This window comes from Orbicella faveolata, unplaced genomic scaffold (genome assembly GCF_042242905.1).
Source record: "Orbicella faveolata isolate gen_17 unplaced genomic scaffold, um_ofav_v1 contig_3, whole genome shotgun sequence".
NCBI lineage: Eukaryota > Metazoa > Cnidaria > Anthozoa > Scleractinia > Merulinidae > Orbicella > Orbicella faveolata.
Window position 1 is genome coordinate 8,068,380 of NW_028301558.1, and position 22,484 is coordinate 8,090,863.

A 22,484-nucleotide genomic window follows, 5' to 3' on the forward strand; every position below is an offset into this window, starting at 1 on the left:
AAAATACCAAGCTATCAAGTACTACAATGAAGATAACATGATATTATTGATAAAGAACAACCTCATTTGCATTTACTTTCAAAACACATTTACGTACGCGACTACTGAATTAGTAACACAATTAAAACATATCAAAAAAGGCGCTAATATGTAAAATTGGTAAAAAGGTGACTGAATGATAAAAAGGGTGGCATCCAAATTACCACCGTAGGTGTTATGGTGTTCAGGTTCTTCGCAATCCCAGCCCCTCCCCTCCCCGTGACCGCGGCATGGGCAGGGGTACCCCACAATGCAGTGTGAACTTTTTGTACTTGCATTGACTTGTGGGAGAAAAGGAAGATGGCGGCAACACGATGTGGATGGAATGTTCGGCAAAATGTCCGTTGTTCTTGAATTATTTTAACTGAGTGCTTGGGGAGCAGCCACTCGAGAAAGATGACGTCCATTATCAAGCTGACTGTGTTATCTGGCGCTTATGATGAGGGGCCTCTATGTTATCTGCTTCAAGTCGATGAATTCAGGTTCTTGCTGGATTGCGGTTGGAACGAGTCATTTAGCGCAGAGATCATGGAGCCAATAAAAAAGTCAGTCGCATTTTATGAAACTTATGAAGCTTATCTGTCCCTTGGTGCATTTAAACTAGATTTTAAAGCTTAACACTTAAGTGGTTTAACTAGCTATGAGAGAATTTGGACGTATAGTATGTCTACTAAAATTAATATGAAGTAATGTAGTATACAGATGTATAGAACTTGTACATTGGTAAATATTTAGTTCTTTTAAGAAAGACCTCACCCTAAAACAGTCCTACTCCAAGCGAAAAGGAAGCTTACCAACCAACATGACCGTAAAATTATATTTTACTTAAATAATCTTGTAATTATGTACCTACATTTTGTTTTACAGTGGAACCTCGATTTAACGAAGTCGCTGGGGACCGGCAAAATTTGTTCGTTAAATCGAGGGTTCGTTATATCGAAAACCTCAATATAACGAAGTTGAGGGGAAATGACCAAAATGTTCGTTATATGGAGGTCATAGTTAATGATTGATTTGTAACACAAGTGACTTCTGTCACGCAATTCAATGCAATTTTCATCACCCAGAAGTGCCGTGTTTTGAGATGCAATTCGTTAAGCATGGTGGCTTTCAGTATCAATTATTTTCACTTTTGAGGAGACGAGCAGCTTTTGTTTACAAAAAAACAACACTTTCAGAGTAGCGATTTAAAAATGTTGTAACAGAGAGGTTATACAGAAAGGTGTCTATGCTAACAAGGAAACAGGCTTTAGTGTTGTTATGTTGCACTACACAACATTTCTGGATTTCAAAGAAGTTAGAGCAGAAGTTAATTGATGTCAAAATACTATAGTGCCAATGTCTATGACATATAATAAGCCATTGACTGAAAGGCTGCTGTCTCTTTACCATTAGGATTACAAGGATTTGTTGACTGTTGATCTGCTCGGCGTTTATCTTCTGTCGCATGTTGACATTGTAATTCTTTTTATCGAGGTAGATTTTACGTTTGGGCTTCCGGATTTTGTTCGTTATATCGAAGAATTCATTATATCGAGGATTGTTGCATCGAGGTTCTGTTCCATACATTTTACTGTAACTTTGGCCGGGACATAGAATATTGTTTGTTATATCAAGGACTTCGTTAAATAGAGGTTTGTTAAATCGAGGTTCCATTGTATTGTAAAAATCCTCCCCACCCCACTCCCACACACAGCCTTGCATGTAAAAGTAATAGCTGACTTTAATTCCAATTTTTAACTGAGGCAAGAACCTCGACTATAATATGCTTGTATACTGTAGTTCAAGTAATCTGTCTTTACGACCTCTATTTTGCAAACAAATTAACTGAAACATTCTCTCCTTAGACACATACACCAAATAGATGCTGTATTGATTACATTTCCCGATATATACCACATGGGTGCACTGCCATACTTAGTAGGCAAGTGCGGCCTTCACTGTCCTATCTATGCTACTATTCCTGTGTACAAGATGGGACAGATGTTCATGTACGATCTATATCAGGTATGTACATGTACATGTTCGTTGTGGTCAACATTGTGAATTAGAAAACCATGATCATTAAAATCATTGTGTTGTAAGCAGGGATTTCAGTAATGTTCTAAACAGAAGGGTATCAGGATATGACATCTGGGCAGTAAAATCCGACAAGGCCCATAGGAGCCTTGCCAAGCTTGGGGTCCCCCCCCCCCCCTGGAAAAGTTTGAAAATCTGCAATTGACGTGACACTCAGTTGCCTACAAGGGATCATTGTACATATAACTAAACCATAATTCGAATCCATCATTACAGGTGGATTTGCTCGTAATTTTGACATATTTTAAGTGAGCTCTCATGGAGATCATTTGTTTTCGCAGTACATTGATTTGCGAATTTGTACTGCAATTTGGAGATACAAGGTAGATAATGCGTACTACAACCAGCAAAATTGTCGTTTCTTTGACTTAAAATAAGCTCAACTTTTTAGAAGACTGTTAGAGAGTCTTCTGAAAAAGACAGGAACAGTATTATTGTGTAAAATATTATGAAACAGGCAGGCACAGGTCTGTTGATAGGCAGTCAATTTGCCCGGTGCATGCCTGGTCCTTAATAAAACCCCTGTCTGATTGGCAGTGTACAGTTCCACTGGACCCATATTGTAGGGACATATTTTGTGTTAAATGATTTCTTTGTGTTGTTGCAGTCTCATCAAAACTATGAAGACTTTGATGTGTTCAGTCTGGATGATGTTGACGCTGTTTTCGATAAAATCATTCAGTTAAAATATTCTCAGAATGTCAGCTTGAAAGGTAAGTAGTAACATAGAGATCATCTATGAATACATGTAGGTACAGCTACACCGTAGAGCAGTTTTCAACTGAGTGTCTTTAAACCAAAACCAAAGTAATCACTTTAGCCAGTCACAAAGGACAAAAGCAATCAAACGAACCAATCAAAATTCGAAGAAAACACACGTAGCTGACACGTAGTATGGGAAAGCACGTGCAAGCTAGTCACAAGTGGTTTTGGTTTTCATTTTTTTTGTTATTGGATTGGATAAAAAAAGTGGCATGAGTATTTTAAGCCAACCTTGTAGTGTACATGTAGTAATGCAAACCAATTACTTTTTGATGTTCTAGTGGAAACTGTCCTAAGATCTGGACCATTATTATGCAAGAAAAACATTTACAGTCGACAACAAAACTATTGGTATTCTGCTTGCATGTAGGTTTAGTAGTAGTCAAGGAACATGTGATTTCTGAAACTTATGATGAAAAAAATTAGTTACACTTGTATTGTAGGTAACAAAAGCATGATAATATCTTGATTGTTACACTTTTTGGGAACAGAGAGGGAAAAGCAATTTATTAAATCAAGATGCATGTTGGTGGAGAGAGGTGCTGATAATGCAGATTTAATTTGTCTCACGCTCAGTACCACAGAAAGGTACAATAAGTTGCCATCCTCTCGCGAGATGAGATTTTGGTCTCGAGAGATAAGACTCTCTTGTCAAGAGACAAGACTCTTGTATTGCGAGATGAGACATTTGTCTTGCAAGCTTTAAAAAACTATTAGTACCACCACACGAGACTTTAATAGCCTGTTGTAAAGCAAACATGCAACTATGCAGCAACAATATCCAAGCATTAATGCTGCCAAACTTCACACTCTTTGACAATTGCTGTAAATTCTGATGGAAGGGGGCTTGAGAATCTCACACTCTTGATCTTGAACAGTCACGACAAGCGATACACTTTAACTCATCATCATGCCTTTTTTGTGAAGTGTTTAGTACATGTAAGTCTTCTTAACTATTCTGTTTTGAATCACACTGTTATAAATTCAAAGGAAAAGGGCATGGTCTAACAATCACACCTTATGCTGCTGGTCACATGATTGGAGGAACCATGTGGAAAATTGTCAAAGATGGAGAAGAGGACATAATTTATGCTGTGGATTACAATCACAAGAAGGAAAGGTAGGAGAAACTTATAAATTAAAGGCCATTTTCAAGTGTGTCCATGTGTCAAAACAAGTCTTTTTGTGAAAACATTTATATGACAATGAGTTCGGTCTACAGGTTTATTTTCATGCAAATCAAACTCATTTTAAAAAGAAAGGTTTTGCATGAAGACTTGTTATGAAACAGAGGCACAAGGAAATGGCCGACATGTATTAGTGAGCAGTTTCAATTTTGCTGTTTGTGCTTGTTTTTGTGCCCATGTTCAAGTCTGTTCTCATAACCTGTCTTAATCCTCCTCTGTCATTTCTTTTCTTGTCTAGTTTTGATTTATTTAATACTTCTGTGGTGTTGTTCTACCTTATAATATCTTTATTTTGAGGTTCCCTTGTTGAGAAGGTAAAATTGGTGATCTCCCAGATACCAGCTTTTTTAGGTTGGAATTTCTGGAGTAATCCTTTAATCATAAAGAATATAACAATTTGGGAAGTTGAGTTCAAGGTCAAAATCCCATTATACACTGTAATAAACAACTGAGGTTGCAATGCTCAACAAGGTTTTCGTTGCAATACATGTACCCAGACGTTTGAAATCTTCAATTCTGTTGTACTGAGATTGCATTGCACAACAATCACGCTTATTTTTGTCGTTATTGTTTACCAGGCATCTGAATGGCGCAGTTTTAGAAACTCTTAGCAGACCCTCTTTACTTATAACAGACAGCTTTAATGCACTTAATGTGCAAGCTAGAAGACGAGAAAGAGACACCCAGCTTATGAGTAAGTTGTGCATGCAATGTGCATACAATGTGCATACAGGAGAAACCTTCACCTTGAGCAGTGCTTGAAATTAGTGGTTGTCCATCTGAGCTGACCAAAAAGTTCACCAGGCAACCTTAATTTTCTTACTGAAAATAATTAAGAGTCTGGTTGCCCAAGGAGAAATCGATGGACAGCCCAGGGCTCCAAATTAATCCGAAACAACCCCTGACTTGGGTGACATCTCGGTTGTTGATGATGGTACCATATACATGTACTGTAGTTACATATAATTTAACCATTAATCCATGTTTTAAATATTTACATGTACATATACAATACACTGCAGATATGAAAAAAGACTAGACATGTAATTCATCTAAAATGCAAATCTGTACGCTATTGCTCAATGAAACTACATTCAGGAGCTTGAAAAGTTACTTGGACATCATTTCATGCACAAACAAACATTGAGAGGACCATATACAAATTTTCACTCATGGCTAAGAAGCTCACGCATTCACTTAAATTAGCAGTCAATGCTGCGGGAGCTCAAACCAACAATGATTTATTTTCATGTGTTGTTTTCTCACTTTGTTTCATGTATTTTGCATGCCTAAAGTTGCTGGTATGTGTTTTAGATTATACAAATAAATAAGTAAATAAGTTTTAATAAGTACACTAAGTAATGTAAGTTCCATATCGTATGGACACCATCGTATTGTACATGTAAGTAATGTAATTATTTGTATTCATTTCATGTAACTATCTGATTGTACTTCTGCAAGGATACCGTAAATCCCGGAATTAGCGCCTCCCCCTCAAATGAGCGGCTCCTTCGAATAAGCACCCCTTTAAAATAAGTGCCTCCCCTCTAATAAGTTCCCCCTCGCCCCGCCCCCCCCCCCTCCCGGTTTATGGAAGGGTGCTAAGACAACAGAGGATGTATAGTTTTGGTCATGTTCAATCACAAGCAAGTGATTATTTACTCGTTCAAGCACTACACATTGACCATCGCAATGGATGGTATTGAAGGTGTCTCGGTGGAGTGGATTTCTGTAATGACTGCAGTGTTGGGCTGTCATGATAGAAATTCAACATATTGATACATCAATGTACAATTTACAGGTATGATTTAGATCCATGCACATAAATTTGTAACAAGGCTTTCTGCTTCCGTAAGAATATCAGGCATTACACTAAGCCAGCTGAGACTGGATTTTGCTATCAAATTTTCAAATGTTTATCACAATTCTGTTTCTGCTTTCAAGTTTTATAAGCTGTTTATTACAATTGCCCTATTCTGTTAATGTTGTGTTGTGATTAAAAGGTGTGTCAGTGAAGTAGATTTGTCTAATGACAACAGTTTTGGGTTGTCATTATCGACAAATCCAACTCATTGATTCATATATATTCACGCACATGAATATAATAGTTATTTTACGACAAGACAGTCTACTTATGGTAGAATATCAGGTGTTACCCTAAGCCAGCTGAGACTGGATTTTGCTATCAAATTTTCAAAATAATGTTTATCACAATTCTGTTACTCTTTTCAAGTTTTAAGCTATTTATTACCAGCAATTATTCTATTGACGTTGGTGTCATGGTTTAAAGGTGTCTCCGTGAAGTGGATTTCCCAAATGACTGCAGTTTTGGGTTGTCATGATAGAAATTCAACTTATTGATACATACATGTATACAATTATAAAGAAAGTGGATGTGACTAGTTCTTGTTCATTTTATTCCATCCACAGAACTGTTTTGTGGGAATGTTTCCGACTCATCAGGATCTAGATGACAAAGTTAATTAGTTGGTTTATATAGAGTTCCCTTGAAGTCACACATGCTTTCACAATACTAGCTGTTTATATATATAGATCCATGCACATAAATTTGCAACAAGACCTTCTACTTCTGTGAGAATATCACGTATGGCACTAAACCAGCTTCTTGTGGACTTTGCTATCAAGTTTTAAGCTGTTTATCACAATTGTATCATTGTTGGGTTGTGATTTAACGGTGTGTCAGTGAAGTGGATTTGTCTAATGACAACAGTGTTGGGTTGTCATTATAGACAAATCCAACTCATTTATTCATATGTATTCACACAAATGAAGAATATTTATTTCACTACAGGACAGTCTACTTCTGCAAGAATATCAGGTGTTACACTAAGCCAGCTGAGACTGGATTTTGCTATGAGGTGTCTTAATGAAGTGGATTTGTCTAATGACTACAGTGTTAGGTTGTCATTATCGACAAATCCAACTCATTAATACATCTATGAACATGCACACAAGGAATAGTTATTTTACAACAAGGAATTCTACTTACATGTATGGAAGGATATGATGTATGGTACTAAGCCAGCTGATTGTAGATGTTGCTATCAATTTTTCAGATGTTTATTACATTGTAGCTGTTTTCTGCCCTAAGCAGAAACTGAGCTTTTTATTGTGTAGTTAATATTATTATAATTGTGACATACATGTATCAGTAAGCTTTGAATCATAGTGATTAATACTTCTGAGCAAAAAAAACCACAACGTGAAACAATTTTGTTTGATTGCTAAGTATTCTAAAAGAGCAACTGTCCTTTACATGTATTTCTTCGAAAATATTTTATTTAATACTTCTACTTGTAGTTCAACAAGAAATAATATTCTTTTAGGAAGCCAATGGTGTTTGTTTTTACATTGAGAATTGGCTCACTTTTTCTTGTTCTTGAAAAACATGATTTGCACTTTGCCACATGTGAAACACTTAGGATATGACGGGTACATGTTGTTGTTTTTGAACAACCAGGATTCATCAGGGCAACCGAATTTAGAGGTCTCATTGTCTGGCATTGATAGACGGACAACCAGGATTTTTTTTTTTTATTTCAAGCACTGCTTAAGTAGTTTTAAGTTCAACTGGTGTGCATGTATGTAAATTGTGGCTCTTCCAGATTGTTTGATGAGACGTCTATCAAAGGGTAGGTGACTAGTAATAGTGTAAATACATGTACGACGTACAGTTCATGCCTACACACAAACACAACTTTATTTATCCTCAGGTTGTCGAGGATGATTAGGCCTCTAGCAATTAAGCAGGCTAATTTACCAAGAAATATTTATGATACAAGTAAATTCAGAAAAATGAAAGGTGACATAACTTCAGGCACGAGGTACCAGAGTTGTAGCTGACAGTCGTTTTAACTAGTCTAGGTTTCAAGTCTGGGTGTAAATTAAATTTTCTGAAATTTTAAACCCTCCCCTCCCCCCCTCCCCCCCCCCCCAAGAAAAAGTAAGAAAACATCACTTCCCCAATACAGTTCACTAGCCCAATCACCTCAGGCTATCAAAGCTGTTAATTAAGAGTAGACAAGCAATCAATAATTAAAGGTGATATCTTTTTGAGGACAACTTGAAAAAAGGCTGATGTCTGTCACCTGTAACTTGTATCATGTTCATCTTCCTGTATCCTTTGCGTTATGTACAGTAGAAGACAATGTAAACAATTTACACAATTTCCAAGACGAAGCTGTGTACCCAAAGTTACATGTACATGATAGTGTTCTTGCTACTTGGTATTTGCTTAGATGAGATGTTGCAAACAGCTAGGAGGGATGGCAATGTACTGATTGTCGTGGATACTGCTGGAAGAGTTCTTGAGTTATCTCAACTCTTGGTAAAGCATAAAAATGTCTACAGTTAAATTTTCTGGCATACTCTACTGCAAGATGATTCATTATGTTAAGTAGTTCAAAGCATTTTCGCAAGATGGTTTCTCTTAGTTTGTTGTGCCTCTGAAGTATGATGAGTGTTGTCAGTCGTGTCTGTGAACTGTGACTGTCACTCTTGAGAATCCATTCTTGCTAGGTAAGTTATACCATATTCCTGTAAGTTTGGACTGGTGTTTTACTTGCTCGATCACAATATAGGATCAGTTATGGCGCAACCCTGATTCAGGATTATCAGCATACTCCCTTGCAATGCTTAACAACGTCAGCTACAATGTGGTGGAATTTGCTAAGTCACAAGTAAGTTTAGATGGCAAGTAAATTTCGACCAGGTGCAGTACATGTACAGGGCTTGAAAAAGGTGCCATCCCATTTTCCGCGAACAAGTAGATTTTCCTTCTTTTCCTTCTGGGCAAGTAACTTTTTGTTCTCACTTGCCCAATAAGCAAAAGATCAAGCAAGTCATCTGCCAACTAAACCATTAAAAGAGCAACCTAAGACTTGCCAAGGGCAAGCAAAATTTGAGAGCTACTTGTTCCAAGGGCAAGCTGGAATTCAAGTTTTTTTTCAAGCCCTGCATATGCATGTACTTGTATTGGTATATGTTTACCTGATTTCTATAACATGAAGGAGCTAGACGAATTGCTACTCCACCCCAAGATGAGATGTTAGTCCTTTGCGAGTAACCCCTATGAAATTAGGTTGTCTAACACCTTGCCAGAACTCATGCACACACGTCTTTACTCTCACAGTGCCACTTTCCACTGAGGCATACAGTTACATTTGTAGGGCAGGGAAAAACCCAAGTCCGATTGCCCAAGGCAAGTAGATTTTGCTCTCAGGCAGGTGAAAATGGAAGTCCAGTGGCCCAGTGGGCAAGTGAAATTAGCCTCAGTAGTCTTGTAAGTCTGAATAAAAATGTCAGCTTGATAAATGATAATTTCCAGTTAGAAGCCATTTCAAAACTGAAGACTGCAGGATTAGTTAACCATTAGGTTGAAAGCATGGATTAGTTAGGAAACCAATACTTGTTCACTTTTGGCCACCATGTCAGCAAGTAACATTTAAGTGGGAGCAAGTGAAAACTAAAATTTACTGGCCCACTGGACAAGTGAATTTCAAACTTTTTTTTCCTGCCCTGACAGTGTGGATACTGACAAATTTAATGCGGGGGAGGGGGGGGGAGGGGGGTGTTACACTATGATGGACTAGCACCCCCACACAAGGGGGAGTAGAAATACTCTCAGTCACTTCGTGCTACAGAAACTGGGGTATGCCCCAGGTGTATGGGCCACTGACCTGACACAGACTTTACCTTGCTTGGGATTGAAAGGTTGGCTTACCAATGAGTAGGCATTTTATAGGGTGGGTTTCACGGTTCAGCGCATGTCTCTAAATCAAAATACTCTTGTTTCCTTCTTATCACTGTTATCGCTTTGAAAACGCCACTCAGATGTAGTTAAGTAATCACGTGCTATAGTTAGTCTTGGCAGAATGACGGATAAGCAGAATTCTCAGAAGATTTCAGTGGATTTCACCAACTCTGTCGACCGTTGAATTTAGTGTTGACCGATACGATTTATTTTACAGTTGATGATTTTAACTTGCTTATGATTGGTCCATAAACAATGAAAAACTGTGCTTGTGCCAAAAAGTGTCCACAGGTGAATAAATAATATCGACATGCACGAACTGTGAGACTCTTCCTTTAAGATAAAGTGCTTACAACTGTAGTAAAGTGTTTCTTATGAAATGTTGTCATTTTTTTCTGTTCTCTTCAGGTGGAGTGGATGAGTGACAAAGTTATGAAGTCATTTGAAGTTGGTAGGATGAATCCTTATCAGTTTAGGTTTGTACAACTTAAAGTCAAAACTTGAGGATGCAAAAGTAATTAGTCATTGGGGTAACCACAACAGGGACACCAAGAACAACATGGATTAAAAATAAGTGAATTTATACATTTTTTTACCTATGAATCTTGTGATTCTCTTAAGTGATTTAGTTCATTTCTCTTCGTCAAAACTATCTCAAAACTGATTATGGAACATAGTCTTAAATTACATTACAGGTACATAATTTATGCCAATTCATGTACACTGATTTGCACCACCATGCAAGTTAAAAATTTACAGTAAATTGGCCTGGTCTTAGCCAAACACAATGAAGTTATTTTTACAGTCATATCATAAAGAAGATATCAAAATTCATAGTTGTTTAAAGCATGTTGTGTTTTAACTGATTACTGTCCAGATGTTTCTGTTAACTGATCAATGCCTTGTTTGATATTCTGTTATTATCACTCTTTTATGAAGTGGTGTTACAGTGCGACTGCTTGAACCAGGCCACTTCGAAAAGAGTTAACTAATCAGAACGTCACTCATGAACAAAGGATAAGATCTTTTTCTCAAATCAACCAATAACATTGAAGAATACGAACAACAGTTCTGAAGACCCAACAAGATGCAAAGTGCTGCGAACCTCTCAGGAGTCTTTGCCATATGTCGATTGACCTGTTTTGATCCCACAGTTTGTACGCTTTCAACAGTTTCAGTTTAGTTGTCACAAAACAAGAAGATCTGTTAGATCTTAAAACCGCGCTTTTAAAATTTAACTGTTTTCTTAGCACTACAGTCGCAACGCAGTGCACATTCGAAAGTAATCCTTGATGATTCATTGATTACTGTAGACATCACATCACTTGATCAACACAGACTGTACTATTGCACCATCTGTCGTAGCCGTTGCGAAATCTCCGATGACGTAATAGTGTTAATCTGGAACTTTCTTTGGGATATGTATGGGCATGAAGATACGAACACTATTAACAACAGCTTTCTTTCTTAAAAGTCAAGTTTAAATTTAATTTTTTCCTTGAGTAAAGGGCTAGCAAAGAAGTCACACGAGTCACATTATTCAAGAATTGCGTTATCGACGGCTATCTTTAGTACGGTGGTTATTTCCCTACCAATGACGTAATCATTGCATGTCCTGACATGTTCTTTGCTTGGCCTGCAAATATTTCATTTTCCTTCCGATCTATGAACTCGTTGCAATGAAAGAGCCAAAGAATTTACTTCATTTGCCTAAAACCACAAGAAATACTCGCAAACTTGCAAATAAATTGATGACCGTCGCTTCTGGCAAAATAAACTTCCAAAGTAAACACGATCTTATTAGTCACGTAGCGAAAGTGAAAGCTGCAACGTCAACGCATTCCATGGCTGACGTAATACCTTTTTTTAGCATATTTATTATTCCCTTTGAATCCAACGCTTCGATAAAACCAAAAGAAAATATATTTTACCCACAACAAAGGAAACAATATCCGTAAAATTATCCGTGTATTAATGTTTTAACAGCTTCTGGCGGAAAAAACATCACACGTTGCGTGACTCGGAATTTGGCCGAGCGGAGGTCTGCGTCTGGTCACCGACAAAAAAAAAAATAATAATAAACCACGGGTAAACCTAGAACCGCGCTCGGCCCATGGCCACGCGGTTAATGAGTTTGCAAGATAATTTTTCAAATGATTTATAATTATGATAGTTCACAGTCATGGACTGAATATCTGCCAGTGTGTGTAATGCAGAGAAGTCAGTAGTACTTATGTATTCATGTTAAACAGACCCTTTTTACTTGCCATCATAAGAAAGCTACCAGTCCATTGTTCTTGCATGTACATGTAGCTTACATTTTGATTGGGTAGTTTTCTTCTAGGTGGCCCAGTTTGAGTAGTCGCAAGTTGTAAGTTGCACACAGCTGATCACTTGTTCTTTTGTTGACTGATCATTTGTTCTTTTTGAAGGCACTGTTCTTTGTGTCACAGCTTGGCAGACCTTGCTAGGGTCCCTGAACCTAAAATTGTCCTGGCATCAGTTGCAGATTTGACTTGTGGCTTTTCACGGGAGCTGTTTATCAAATGGGCAGAGGATCCTAAAAACACAGTTGTGTTCACCTGCCGTCCTTCACCTGGGGCACTGGCTCGCACTTTGATTGACAACTTACAGCAAAAGATGATAGACATAGAGGTACATGTGTAGGAGGACATTGTATTTTCTAAAATACATGTACAGTTGTACTTGATAAAGCATTATATCATAATATCCCACATTAGAGTCCCCGGTTATATAAGGCTTAAGCCCAGCTTCTATTTGCTAACAAAGATATTATTCTGGATATAAGCCCCCCAGGATATAAGCCCATCTAATGTGTAAGTGCATTCCTTTTTGTATTTCATTACAAACATCAGAGTTGATCAAAATCAAAATCATCAAATTTTAATCGCAAGTTATAGGCTAATAGCTCTAAATGTAATGGTATGTTGGCTTTAATTAATTTGTCGGATACGTTTTATCTTGTCATTCTGAAAAAAGAATTTAATTCCGCTTATATGCTACCCTGGATATAAGCCCACCCTAAACCCCTTATGAAGTTATATACTGTAAGCCCATGGCTTTAATGTGGGATCTTATGGTATGTACAGGGCCATGCTGGTAAAGGCCCAGCATATTCCATAAGTGTGCCCCTCACACTGTCTTGTTGAAGAAATGTATTTTCTAAAACCAAAACTAAGGGTAGTACTCTGGGTGGCTAATAACAAAGGATGCAGACAATCCTGTGAACCAATCAAAACTCCAAGCAAATACATGCTGTTGCCTTGAAGCATAGGAAGCATGTGCAAGCTAGTCGTGATTTGGTTTTGACTTTACTTCTGGTCGGATAACAATGTGGCACAATTTTTTATGTGAAAACTGCTTTATGGGCCCAAGATATTTACAGTATGGTAACAGTGTACATGTAGTGTAGGTTACGATAAAGTCTGTATTTGCGCATAGTGGTCCATCATGTAGACGTCTACACATTTTTCTTCGGTTTCCTTAGCATAAAACAAGAAGGACTAATTTGGCTACTCCCTTGCCTCCTGAGGGGATGCTGTCTGTTACATGGTTACCCCCATCATCAAATTTCCCGCTACCCACCTGCCAGTGCACTAACCAAGAGGCCCCCATGCCTCCCTGCAACATGGTCGATATAAAGACTGAGGGTGGATATCATCCTAATTGACTGTTATATTAAACTAACAAACAATCAAATAAGAAGCATGAAAATTATCTTGATTATTCAACAAGTATAAAATTAGGTTCAATTCTCTTGGTATCGGCTCATTTTGGAACTCTTTTACATGTCTCTCATTCCAGGGCTTATAAACACAATTAATGGTACTTTTTTTAGGATATGCATGCAAATGTACATGTAACAATAGCAACATTAATTTCAGGTGAAAACAAGAGTTAGACTGGAAGGAGAGGAGCTTGAGAGATACCTAGAAAAAGAAAAAGAGAAGGAGAAAAGCCGACCAGTGACTGATGCAACCGACAGAAGGTACAGGTGCATTCACAGTCTTATCTGTATCATGCTTGTCTTACTATTTTTCCTGCTATCTTGAACTTAACTACTAATTTGTAATGTCACAAAATTCTTCTTAATTGCTGCATAGCACTCAAATTTACCAAGTTATAATGTCTTCACATCTAATTTTATTTACAAAAGTATGCAGCTCATGGCCCCATCATCGAATGGTATTGTTACACTCAGGAGATACATGCACACTGCAAAGCCAGTATATTTTGGGGTTAACTTGCAGATGATATAACTGATGTAATAATTGGGGGCTACTAGAGCATAAAGTATATGGCTTGAGGTCATGGCATATGAATAGAACACAACGCCGGAGAACATTGTGAGAGCACTAAGAACCAAGTATTTTCTCGTCTGCTGGCCCCACCCTTAATGAATAAGTAATTGGTCATATCATATTTCTTGATCATGATCCTCTAGGACTCTGTCAGCACAAGCCTGTTAATGCACTATTCTCTGTGGGAGCATCCGAGCATGGGAAGCTCCCTTACAATTTGCAAATTTGTAATATTGATTTTGTTTGTTGATTTGTTTTTCTCTATTTCAGTCATCGGCTGGTAGCAGAGGAGAGTGACAGTGACAGTGACGAAGATTTAGAAGGAGGTGTAAGACATGATCTTATGATGGCTGATGAAAAGGTACGTGTCGAAACTTCATGGTGGCATCCACGAGTCACTTACTCTCTTAATCCTCTTCTTTCTTGATGGAACATAGGTCTTCAACTAGTGCTCGCCACCTGACCCTGCAAGCCTTCTCTCCTCCAACTCTGCCATTCTCGTGCACCTGCAGGTGTGACGTGGTCTCCCTCTCTTTCGCTTCTCTTTTCTTTTGTTCTCTTTACTTCGCTTTTATTTTAGAAGGCAGCTTGGCCTTGTGTTTAAGGGTGCTGCATGTGTGATCCGGAGGTCCCAAGTTCAAATCATCGTCCTTGCCACTAGATGGATTTGTGTTTGGTGGTCCCAGATTCAACTCCACACTTTGTAAATAGCCAACTGGTCAGCCTCCCAAGTTTCTGTTCACTTTTGCAATATTTGTTTGCTTGTTTCAGTGTCCCCAATAAGTAAAGCAGTGCTAAACAGTTCAACACTTTCAAAGAGTAGCACAATTAAAAATAGCATGAGTGTGGGCACCTCAGTCTTTTGCTAACCTCACATGTACACTTTCTTTATTCTCTCTTTCCAGGGTGGTCGTAAAAGCAGTTTTTTCAAACAGGCCAGATCTTACCCCATGTTTCCGTGCCATGAAGAAAAAGTTAAATGGGATGATTACGGAGAGTTTATCAAGTATGTCAACAAGTTGTTGCATATCAAGCAAGTTTATGTTTTATTTCGTTACTTTCAGATTTTCATTATTTTTACCGGGTCTGTACGATCTCTCATTGCTGATTATCTGACATAATTTCCAATTTACTTTATGATTCAAACAGACCCGAAGATTTTATGGTCAGAGAGTTAGCGGCAGCTGAAGAAGAGAAGGCCAAAGTGGTGAGAAATGTCCATTTTATGTTAGCTCAGAGTTACACTTATAATAAATCTTCTACTTATATGTACGTCTAATTATAGACGCTTTTAGCACACGTTTTTAGCTGTTATTCATCTGTTCACAGTCAGCCGTTCAAAAACAAACTACAGCCATTCAGTCGTTCGACTTCTGCCTTTCAAAACTTTTCGTCAACCATTCAGCCGTTCGACGTCATCCGTTCAAAAATTTTCCTTCTTCAACCGTTCAATGTACCCGTTTTTAACGGTTTGTGGACCCGTTTCTTATCCGTTCACTAGCTGTGCGTTCAGTCGTTCGAATGGATTCCGTAAGGAACGTTTTCGCATGAGAGGTCACATTTTAGGAAAAGATCGACAATTGGTATAGGCTTGGTTACCACCTGCTGTTAAAAAAAATGAGCCTATGCTCTTCTTGGGGAAGACCCTTAGGACCCTTTGGGACCAGACGCGAGAGAGCAGTGGAAATCGAGCTTACCATTTCCTGTGAAGATCCTTGATATGAAGTATTTCACGGCCCTAAAGAAGTGCTAAAACAAACTGGACTGCCTGCAGTGTATGTTAAGAATTTTTTTAACAAGAGATCTCAAACAGAAATAAGAGTGGCGAAGCTTTTTGTTTTGGTTTTTGTTTTGTTTTATTTTGTTTTTTCCGTTTTTTTTTTTTTTTTTTGGTTATTCCATGTTGATTTTCATTGCCTCGGCTCCCCTAAGTTATGCCTTCCAAAGTGCTAAACCAAAGTCTCTCCTAACCCCACCCCGCTTCAAAAGGCCGCCTCACTCTCCCCTCGCCCTTTACTAGCCCCGTATTCCGTTGCTCATAAAGTTCCCTCTTTTCAAGATTAATACAGGTTTCTGCTACTTTCTACTTATCTTTCAACAGGAGCAAAATAAAAAAGAAACCGTGGATACTGAGGCTCTCGCTGGACAAGGTGAGTTACAGGTCAAAGGCCATTGTAAGGTCTTTCAGTTCTTTGTTCAGGATATACAGTGTACTTCATAGGTGAATGTTAAAAGTGCTTCAAATCATGCATCACCTTTTGTTAAACCAATTGACTTTCCTCGCTTTATGAACTTTACTGGCTTAAAGTAAAGCACATCAATCCGCAAAAGTAAATAGGCCATTTCCAAGTTAACTTGTGCCTCGGTTTCAAAACGAGACCTCGTGAAAAACCTTTCATGAAAATGAGTTTGATATGCATGAAAATGAACCTGTAGAGGAAACACATTCCCATATGAATGGCTTCGACTCGTTTTGACACAGAGGCAAAATGCAACTTGGAAATGGCCTATTTGGTTCAACAACAGGTATTGCATGACCAGGCTTTTTTAGCCAGATGGGCGTCCCGGCGTCCTGTGGACGGCCACTTTTTAAAGAAAAATCGTTTTATTTTTCATATATTGCTTGACAAATTGTTCATTTGAGCAGGCCCTGTAGCACATTTTGGACGGCCACTTTTCAAATCTTGGCTAAAAGCCTGTGCATGTCTTGCTCTACTTATGACACTTTGTTCAGTCGTTTCTGAGTACTTGATCTCGGTAAAAAGTCAGAGAATAGTGAATCGAGAATTGAGTCAGTGAATGGTCAGCAAATTGTCTTTGTAGGCGTCTTCATGTAATGTATCAACACGAAAGACCGTGTTTGACCTCTTTTCCAAACACAGAGAAGAGAGTTGAAAATGCGACGCGTAGCGGAATATTTTTGACGAACTGCGAGATGTTTGGAAATGTGGTCAAACATTGACTTGAGTGTTTGATATGTTTTCCTTTGCGCTAGAAAGTCGAATTGTTCTTATAATTTTGCGGCCTGCTTGGCAATAAATGTATAGACCTCTTCAATTGACATACTATCTAACAAGTTGTTGATGTGTTTTTTTTTTTTTCTTTTAAGGAGAACTGGCGAAGGTGCCAACAAAGTGTGTGGCAGAGAAGAGACAACTCAATCTTAGGTGAGACAGAATAGTTTTTTTTTTCATCCCTCGTTTTGCCAGAAGCTGACAAGGTGGCCAGAAGTTAAAAAATCAAGGAAAAATTGCCATTTCGGCAAATTTTCGTGTTCATAGTCGAAGATTTTCCGAGGCATATTATCCAATCATTAACTAACACGTCAATCTCAAAGTTCTGACTTCAGAATGACGTCAAAAGATTCGTCCTTGTTACTTACATAGCAACTGCTCATTTTTTTCACCGATCGGTCAACAAGACTAGGAACTTCTTCGGATATACTGAAGACTTGTCGAACAGACGCCTGTTTTCCAGGCTGTTTAAAGAACGTGGACGGGAAAGCAATTTTACGTAAAACGGTCATTCCATTTTTGTCCGATATTTTAACAGTTATGAGAGAGTAATTGGCAGTTAATAGGAGGCAATGAGAGCATTTTTTTTTTTTATGCTAACGAACGTTTTTCTTTTTTTTTTGTAATTTTTTTTTTGTGTGTGTGTGTGTGTATTTGTGCTGTTACTGAACCTCAGAAACTTGTTTATGTTGTTTTCAGATGTTCCATGTTGTATATCGACTTTGAGGGCAGATCGGATGGCGAGTCCATAAAGAGAATTCTCTCACTTGTGAATCCAAGGAATCTTGTAAGTTCGTGTCCTTCTTCAATACGTTTACGGACCTTTCACCACGACATACCCTCACAATTGATAAGTATAAGTAACTGTACGACTTCGAGTGCAGTTGACTACGAATGATATTTGAAAATTCCTCTCAAAATCACGCAAGCCTTTAGGCAAGTGCAATTTGAAAGAATTTTCAAATTTCACGAGTAGTGTAAATCCTTAATTGCTCGAGCCCTCATACGATTACCCATTTGTTATATGACCGAGACAATTACGTATGCACGGTCAATGTTTTGCCCTGAATACAACTGAATTAAAAACTAATGATAGATTTACCTGCTCTCTGTCAATCACACTGAGGTTTTGCAAGTCTTATGAAAACTGCTTTGTACACAGTTACGGTTAAATTGAGAATTCTGGAAAGTAGAAAATAGTAGTCAGTTCTAGCTTATCAGGCTACCGTGTTTATCGTTGTGAGACTGTGTATTCATACGCCATATTGAATCTTAACTTTGATTCCCTGTCCAGATTCTTGTGCACGGTGAAGCGGAAGCCACAGAACACTTGGCTGAGTACTGTCGGCAGACCAGCAGCATTCAAGTAAACCAGGTTTTTACTCCAAGATGTGGAGACACTGTCGACTCCACTGGAGAAAGATACATTTACCAGGTGAGGCACAAAGAAAGAAGACACTTAGTGTCGTTGTCTGTGCTAGTTGTTTTACGAGCTCGAGAATTTATTTTTGAAAAAGAAGCGTAAATATTAGCTATTTAAGGTTATTCCACTGAAATAGAACCTGCGCTGAGATTTTTGTGAAACTTTCCCTATTGATTATTTATATTATAGGAACTTAAATTTTGAAATAAAAATGAGGGGTCCCCATGTTCGTTTAGGAGCAACAGCACCTTGTTTATACCCATATAAATCCTTATAATAGCACCATGATTGTGGTCACGATTGCTTGCTAAATTCACGTTTCCGACGATCGCTGTTTGTTCTACACTGAGAATTGGTCCATATTTATTTTACACGGAGAAATTTGTTACTCAATGCAAAACAACAGAAAAAATGATAGGTCACCATACTCGTTTGCGAGAAAATGACGATTTACCTCTATGGCGAGGTAAAGCTGTAAAGAAAAAGCCGCCATTTTTTAATGCGCGCGCTAATCACGCGTGAAATTATGCGCAGTCGGGATGCGCAATGCAATACTGAGGAATGACCTTAAAATGTAGTGGTTATCTGCTAATACAATCTTCTTAAGGCCACAAACCTGAAGGGATCTTAAAATAAGGGAATCGCTAAAGGCGGGGTTTCACTGCTAATGAAAGCTGCGATAATGGTGTTCCTATCTAGCTCAACATGCCTGGAAGTAAGATCCAACCTTCAGGGCAAGTGATGTCCTTGCAAAGGGCTTTGTCCACAGTAAGACCTCTACGATAGTGTAGGAGAACTTTCATGTGGTACTATTTAATACGCTGAAATACTTTTGTGTGACCACTTAAATAAAAGTTACTTGTTTAGAGGACGAAAGTATATGTGGTGTTGTTTATTCATGCTATGCAAAATGGTTCTAATTAATGGACCTTGAAGATCAAAGCTAAAGCTTTAAATATTATGTTGTACAATGTTGTTTTCACTTCAAGTCTGTGGATGGAACCCTAATGTGTGACTTGATGGTTATGCAATAGCGATATCCCTTCTTTATTTTACAGACTTCGAACGATTTTCACATTTTGCCACATCCTACATAGAGTTAATCTTTGATTATTTGTCCAAAAGTAATCTACATCCTATTTGAGCGAAGACGATCGTATTATAAATTTTCACTTTTCACCCGGTAGGTCAAGTTGCGTGACGCGCTAGTTAGTTCGTTGCAGTTTTCTCGCGCGCGTGACGCGGAACTCGCGTGGGTGGATGGACAGCTACACATGAACGCTTCCGACTCGCACGTGGGGCTGGTTCTAGAGGATGGAGAATTGCGTGACGAGGACGAAGGTCAGGAGAAAATGGAAACTGATCAAAGTGGCAAGGAGGAGCCAATGGACACGGTACCTGTGTTAGAGCAACTTTCGTTGTCTGAGGTGAGGATTTATTGACTTTCATTTCTTGCACAAGTGCCCTGTTAACAGAGATCTTTAGAATTTCTTGCGTTTTGAAACGATTCCGTTAGGCGTCTAGCTTAGCAAGGTTAAATAGTGTAACCTTGTAGCCTTAAATTGTATAGTAATGTTGCTTCCACTTGCCGCAAATTTGTGTCCCTAGATTCAGTATACGAAAGAGCCCCTAACGCTCATGTCCTCTCTCCCCAGATCACTGGGCACACCTCGGTGTATATCAACGAGCCTCGCCTCTCAGATTTTAAGCAGGTGTTGAACAAGGCCGGTATCCAGGCGGAATTTGCTGGTGGCGTTCTGATCTGTAACAATGTTGTTGCAGTTAGAAGGGTAAGTAAAGTTATCTAGAAATTCTAATTCAGTGATGCCGTCACGAAGAGAAGTTAAACCGGCAGTTATCTCCTTGAGGTTTTCAGTGGCTGAGCGTGGTTATCCCGGCCAGTATTACAGAGTTAACAGCTCTCTGTATGAAATTTGTCTGTTGACTGAAAGTGGGTGGACTTTGGAGTAATTTCGTTATAAGACCTGAATTAGCTGTCTACAATGAACGTAATCCATGTTTCTACAGCTTTTTTCCTATTTTTCGTACTATCGTTTATGTTCTTTGTTGAACTCTTGGTAGTTTTGAACCAAACGAACTGAGGAGAGTAGCCTGTTCTCAACTTTTCCCACTCCTCTAAGTTAATATTTCTTTTCTTCAGAACGAGACTGGTCGCGTGGGACTGGAAGGAGCCGTGTGCGATGACTATTACAAGATCCGGGAACTTTTATATGAACAGTACGCTGTGGTGTAAAGAAAGCAGTAGTTGTGCCAAAGAACACTGCAAACAACGCCATGCTAAGAACTTTGCTAGACACAAAAAAAAACTGCTCAATGGCTGTCGTTTGAGAAGTCAGCGGTTTTGTTTAACAAGAAAGTTTGCAGTGCCTGAGAAAATCTTGTCTGTAATCTGCGAAAAAGCTTCCAGGATTAAGTTTCGTTGGTGAAGTTTATGTTACTTTGTATAGTTGAGATAACAAGCACGGAAGCCTCAGGAAAGGCGTGAACTGAGTTCAATGAAACAAAACCCTTCCCTACAAGAGTTTTCATGTACGTTTGAATCTCTTCGAGTCGTGGTGGTGTGAAAGAAAGAGCAGGAGAACAAGGAGGAACACAAACAAGAGGAGCAGGAGCAGGCGGAGGAAGACCAGAGTGAAGAAGAGCTGATGGTGGTGATGTGAATGGCTTGAACATTGTTGATAACTTTGCTTCGAAGGGGATTTTCCTCATCAAAAAACACTCACAATGTGCAAAATCACGTGTGTTCGATGCCAGAGCACAAAGACAGCACAGCACCTGGTGAAGCTCCACAAGAACCGAAGCTTCCTCAAATCGACTGCTTTGATGACGGAATTTTTTCTCAGTAGACAGTGCTGCTTCCGTCGTTGTAAAAAGGAAACATTTTATCGTTGACTTTGTTTTGACTTAAAACCTTAGATCTGCAATTACCTATTGCGACAAGAACAGTAAGAGACAGTTCAGTTGAAGAGCCCTAATTTCTTGTTAATTAAAAAAGAAATTCATTTCGTGTACTAATGGAGCCATTTTCGTAATATTACGAGATAAATCACACCCAAAGAAATTACGGCGCGTGATTGGCGTAGTAGGTAATTGCTTTGCTCTGATTAATTAGAGGAGAGTTTCTTGTGAACCAATTTTAAAGTTTTCTAACAACTCAAAAGAAAAGTCGTGGAAACGTTGAGAAATGAATGGAAAACTGCGCAGTTACGAATAGACCCACTTAGTTCCCTCGAAAAGATTGTTTTTGCATGCAGGAATTGTCTTGGCTTAGGAGGAGGAAAACTAATGAGGGTGGAAGGCAGAACTTGTTAAAAAAATAAAATTCTTAAGAGGAGCGTGACGGAATGTTGGTTCGAAAGGAATTAGAAATTACTCCTTTACATCTTCAATTTTGCCACAGTACGTTTAGTGCTTCAAGTACGTATCTGATTGAACAGGTTGATCTTTCACTTTCCTAGCGTTTTGATAGCGGAGCCCCATACTCATATAGGAACGAAAAGGAAACCCATGAGTTGATTTTCTCATGGTTATCATGGCTAGCGGCATTGCTTGTGGGCGCGTACGCACGACGGCGACGGCGACGACGACGACGGAATCGCGCAACATGGCGGTCATACGCCAAATAATAGGTTGACAGAGACATGCAGCCTAGGTTTACCGTGTGCTTCTTTGATATTGGACATCCATGTTATGATCAATTGACACCTGTCAAAACAAAGTATCCGCTGACCAGTATTACGTGACCATATCGCGGACTCAAGTTTATAGCTCATCGAGGTCACGTGTTTTTTTGAAGTTGACCGCTGACCAAGTGCTGGTTATCGATTGGATCGCGGACTCATGTCAGGTTAAATTGTTGAAAAC

General features: G+C 38.7%; 1 protein-coding gene across 3 annotated transcripts; it reads left to right on the plus strand.

The window, feature by feature from the left end:
• The first annotated feature begins 290 nt into the window (after positions 1 to 290).
• On the plus strand, positions 291 to 21,955 carry LOC110061955 (cleavage and polyadenylation specificity factor subunit 2-like). 3 transcript variants are annotated; one of them, XM_089297711.1, is made up of 20 exons: positions 291 to 584; positions 1,887 to 2,046; positions 2,726 to 2,831; positions 3,871 to 4,000; positions 4,646 to 4,761; positions 8,327 to 8,415; positions 8,669 to 8,767; positions 10,249 to 10,316; positions 12,273 to 12,495; positions 13,746 to 13,855; positions 14,433 to 14,523; positions 15,068 to 15,168; positions 15,312 to 15,369; positions 16,264 to 16,312; positions 17,272 to 17,329; positions 17,876 to 17,963; positions 18,471 to 18,611; positions 19,787 to 20,026; positions 20,255 to 20,389; positions 20,761 to 21,955. In XM_089297711.1, exons 1-20 carry the CDS (start codon positions 436 to 438, stop codon positions 20,851 to 20,853), a joined length of 2,304 nt encoding a protein of 767 aa, XP_089153837.1. In that variant the 5' UTR covers positions 291 to 435; the 3' UTR covers positions 20,854 to 21,955. The 3 variants fall into 3 exon arrangements, with proteins under 3 accessions (XP_089153837.1, XP_089153838.1, XP_089153839.1); XM_089297712.1 differs by having other exon boundaries at positions 15,312 to 15,366; XM_089297713.1 differs by having other exon boundaries at positions 13,746 to 13,849.
• Positions 21,956 to 22,484: the final 529 nt, after the last annotated feature.

Coding starts and splice junctions, on each gene's coding strand:
- LOC110061955 (XM_089297711.1), top strand. CDS start 436: ATGACGTCCATTATCAAGCTGACTGTGTTATCTGGCGCTTATGATGAG. Junction 4,762..8,326: donor AAGAGACACCCAGCTTATGA/GTAAGTTGTGCA, acceptor GTATTTGCTTAG/ATGAGATGTTGCAAACAGCT. Junction 8,768..10,248: donor TGGAATTTGCTAAGTCACAA/GTAAGTTTAGAT, acceptor TGTTCTCTTCAG/GTGGAGTGGATGAGTGACAA.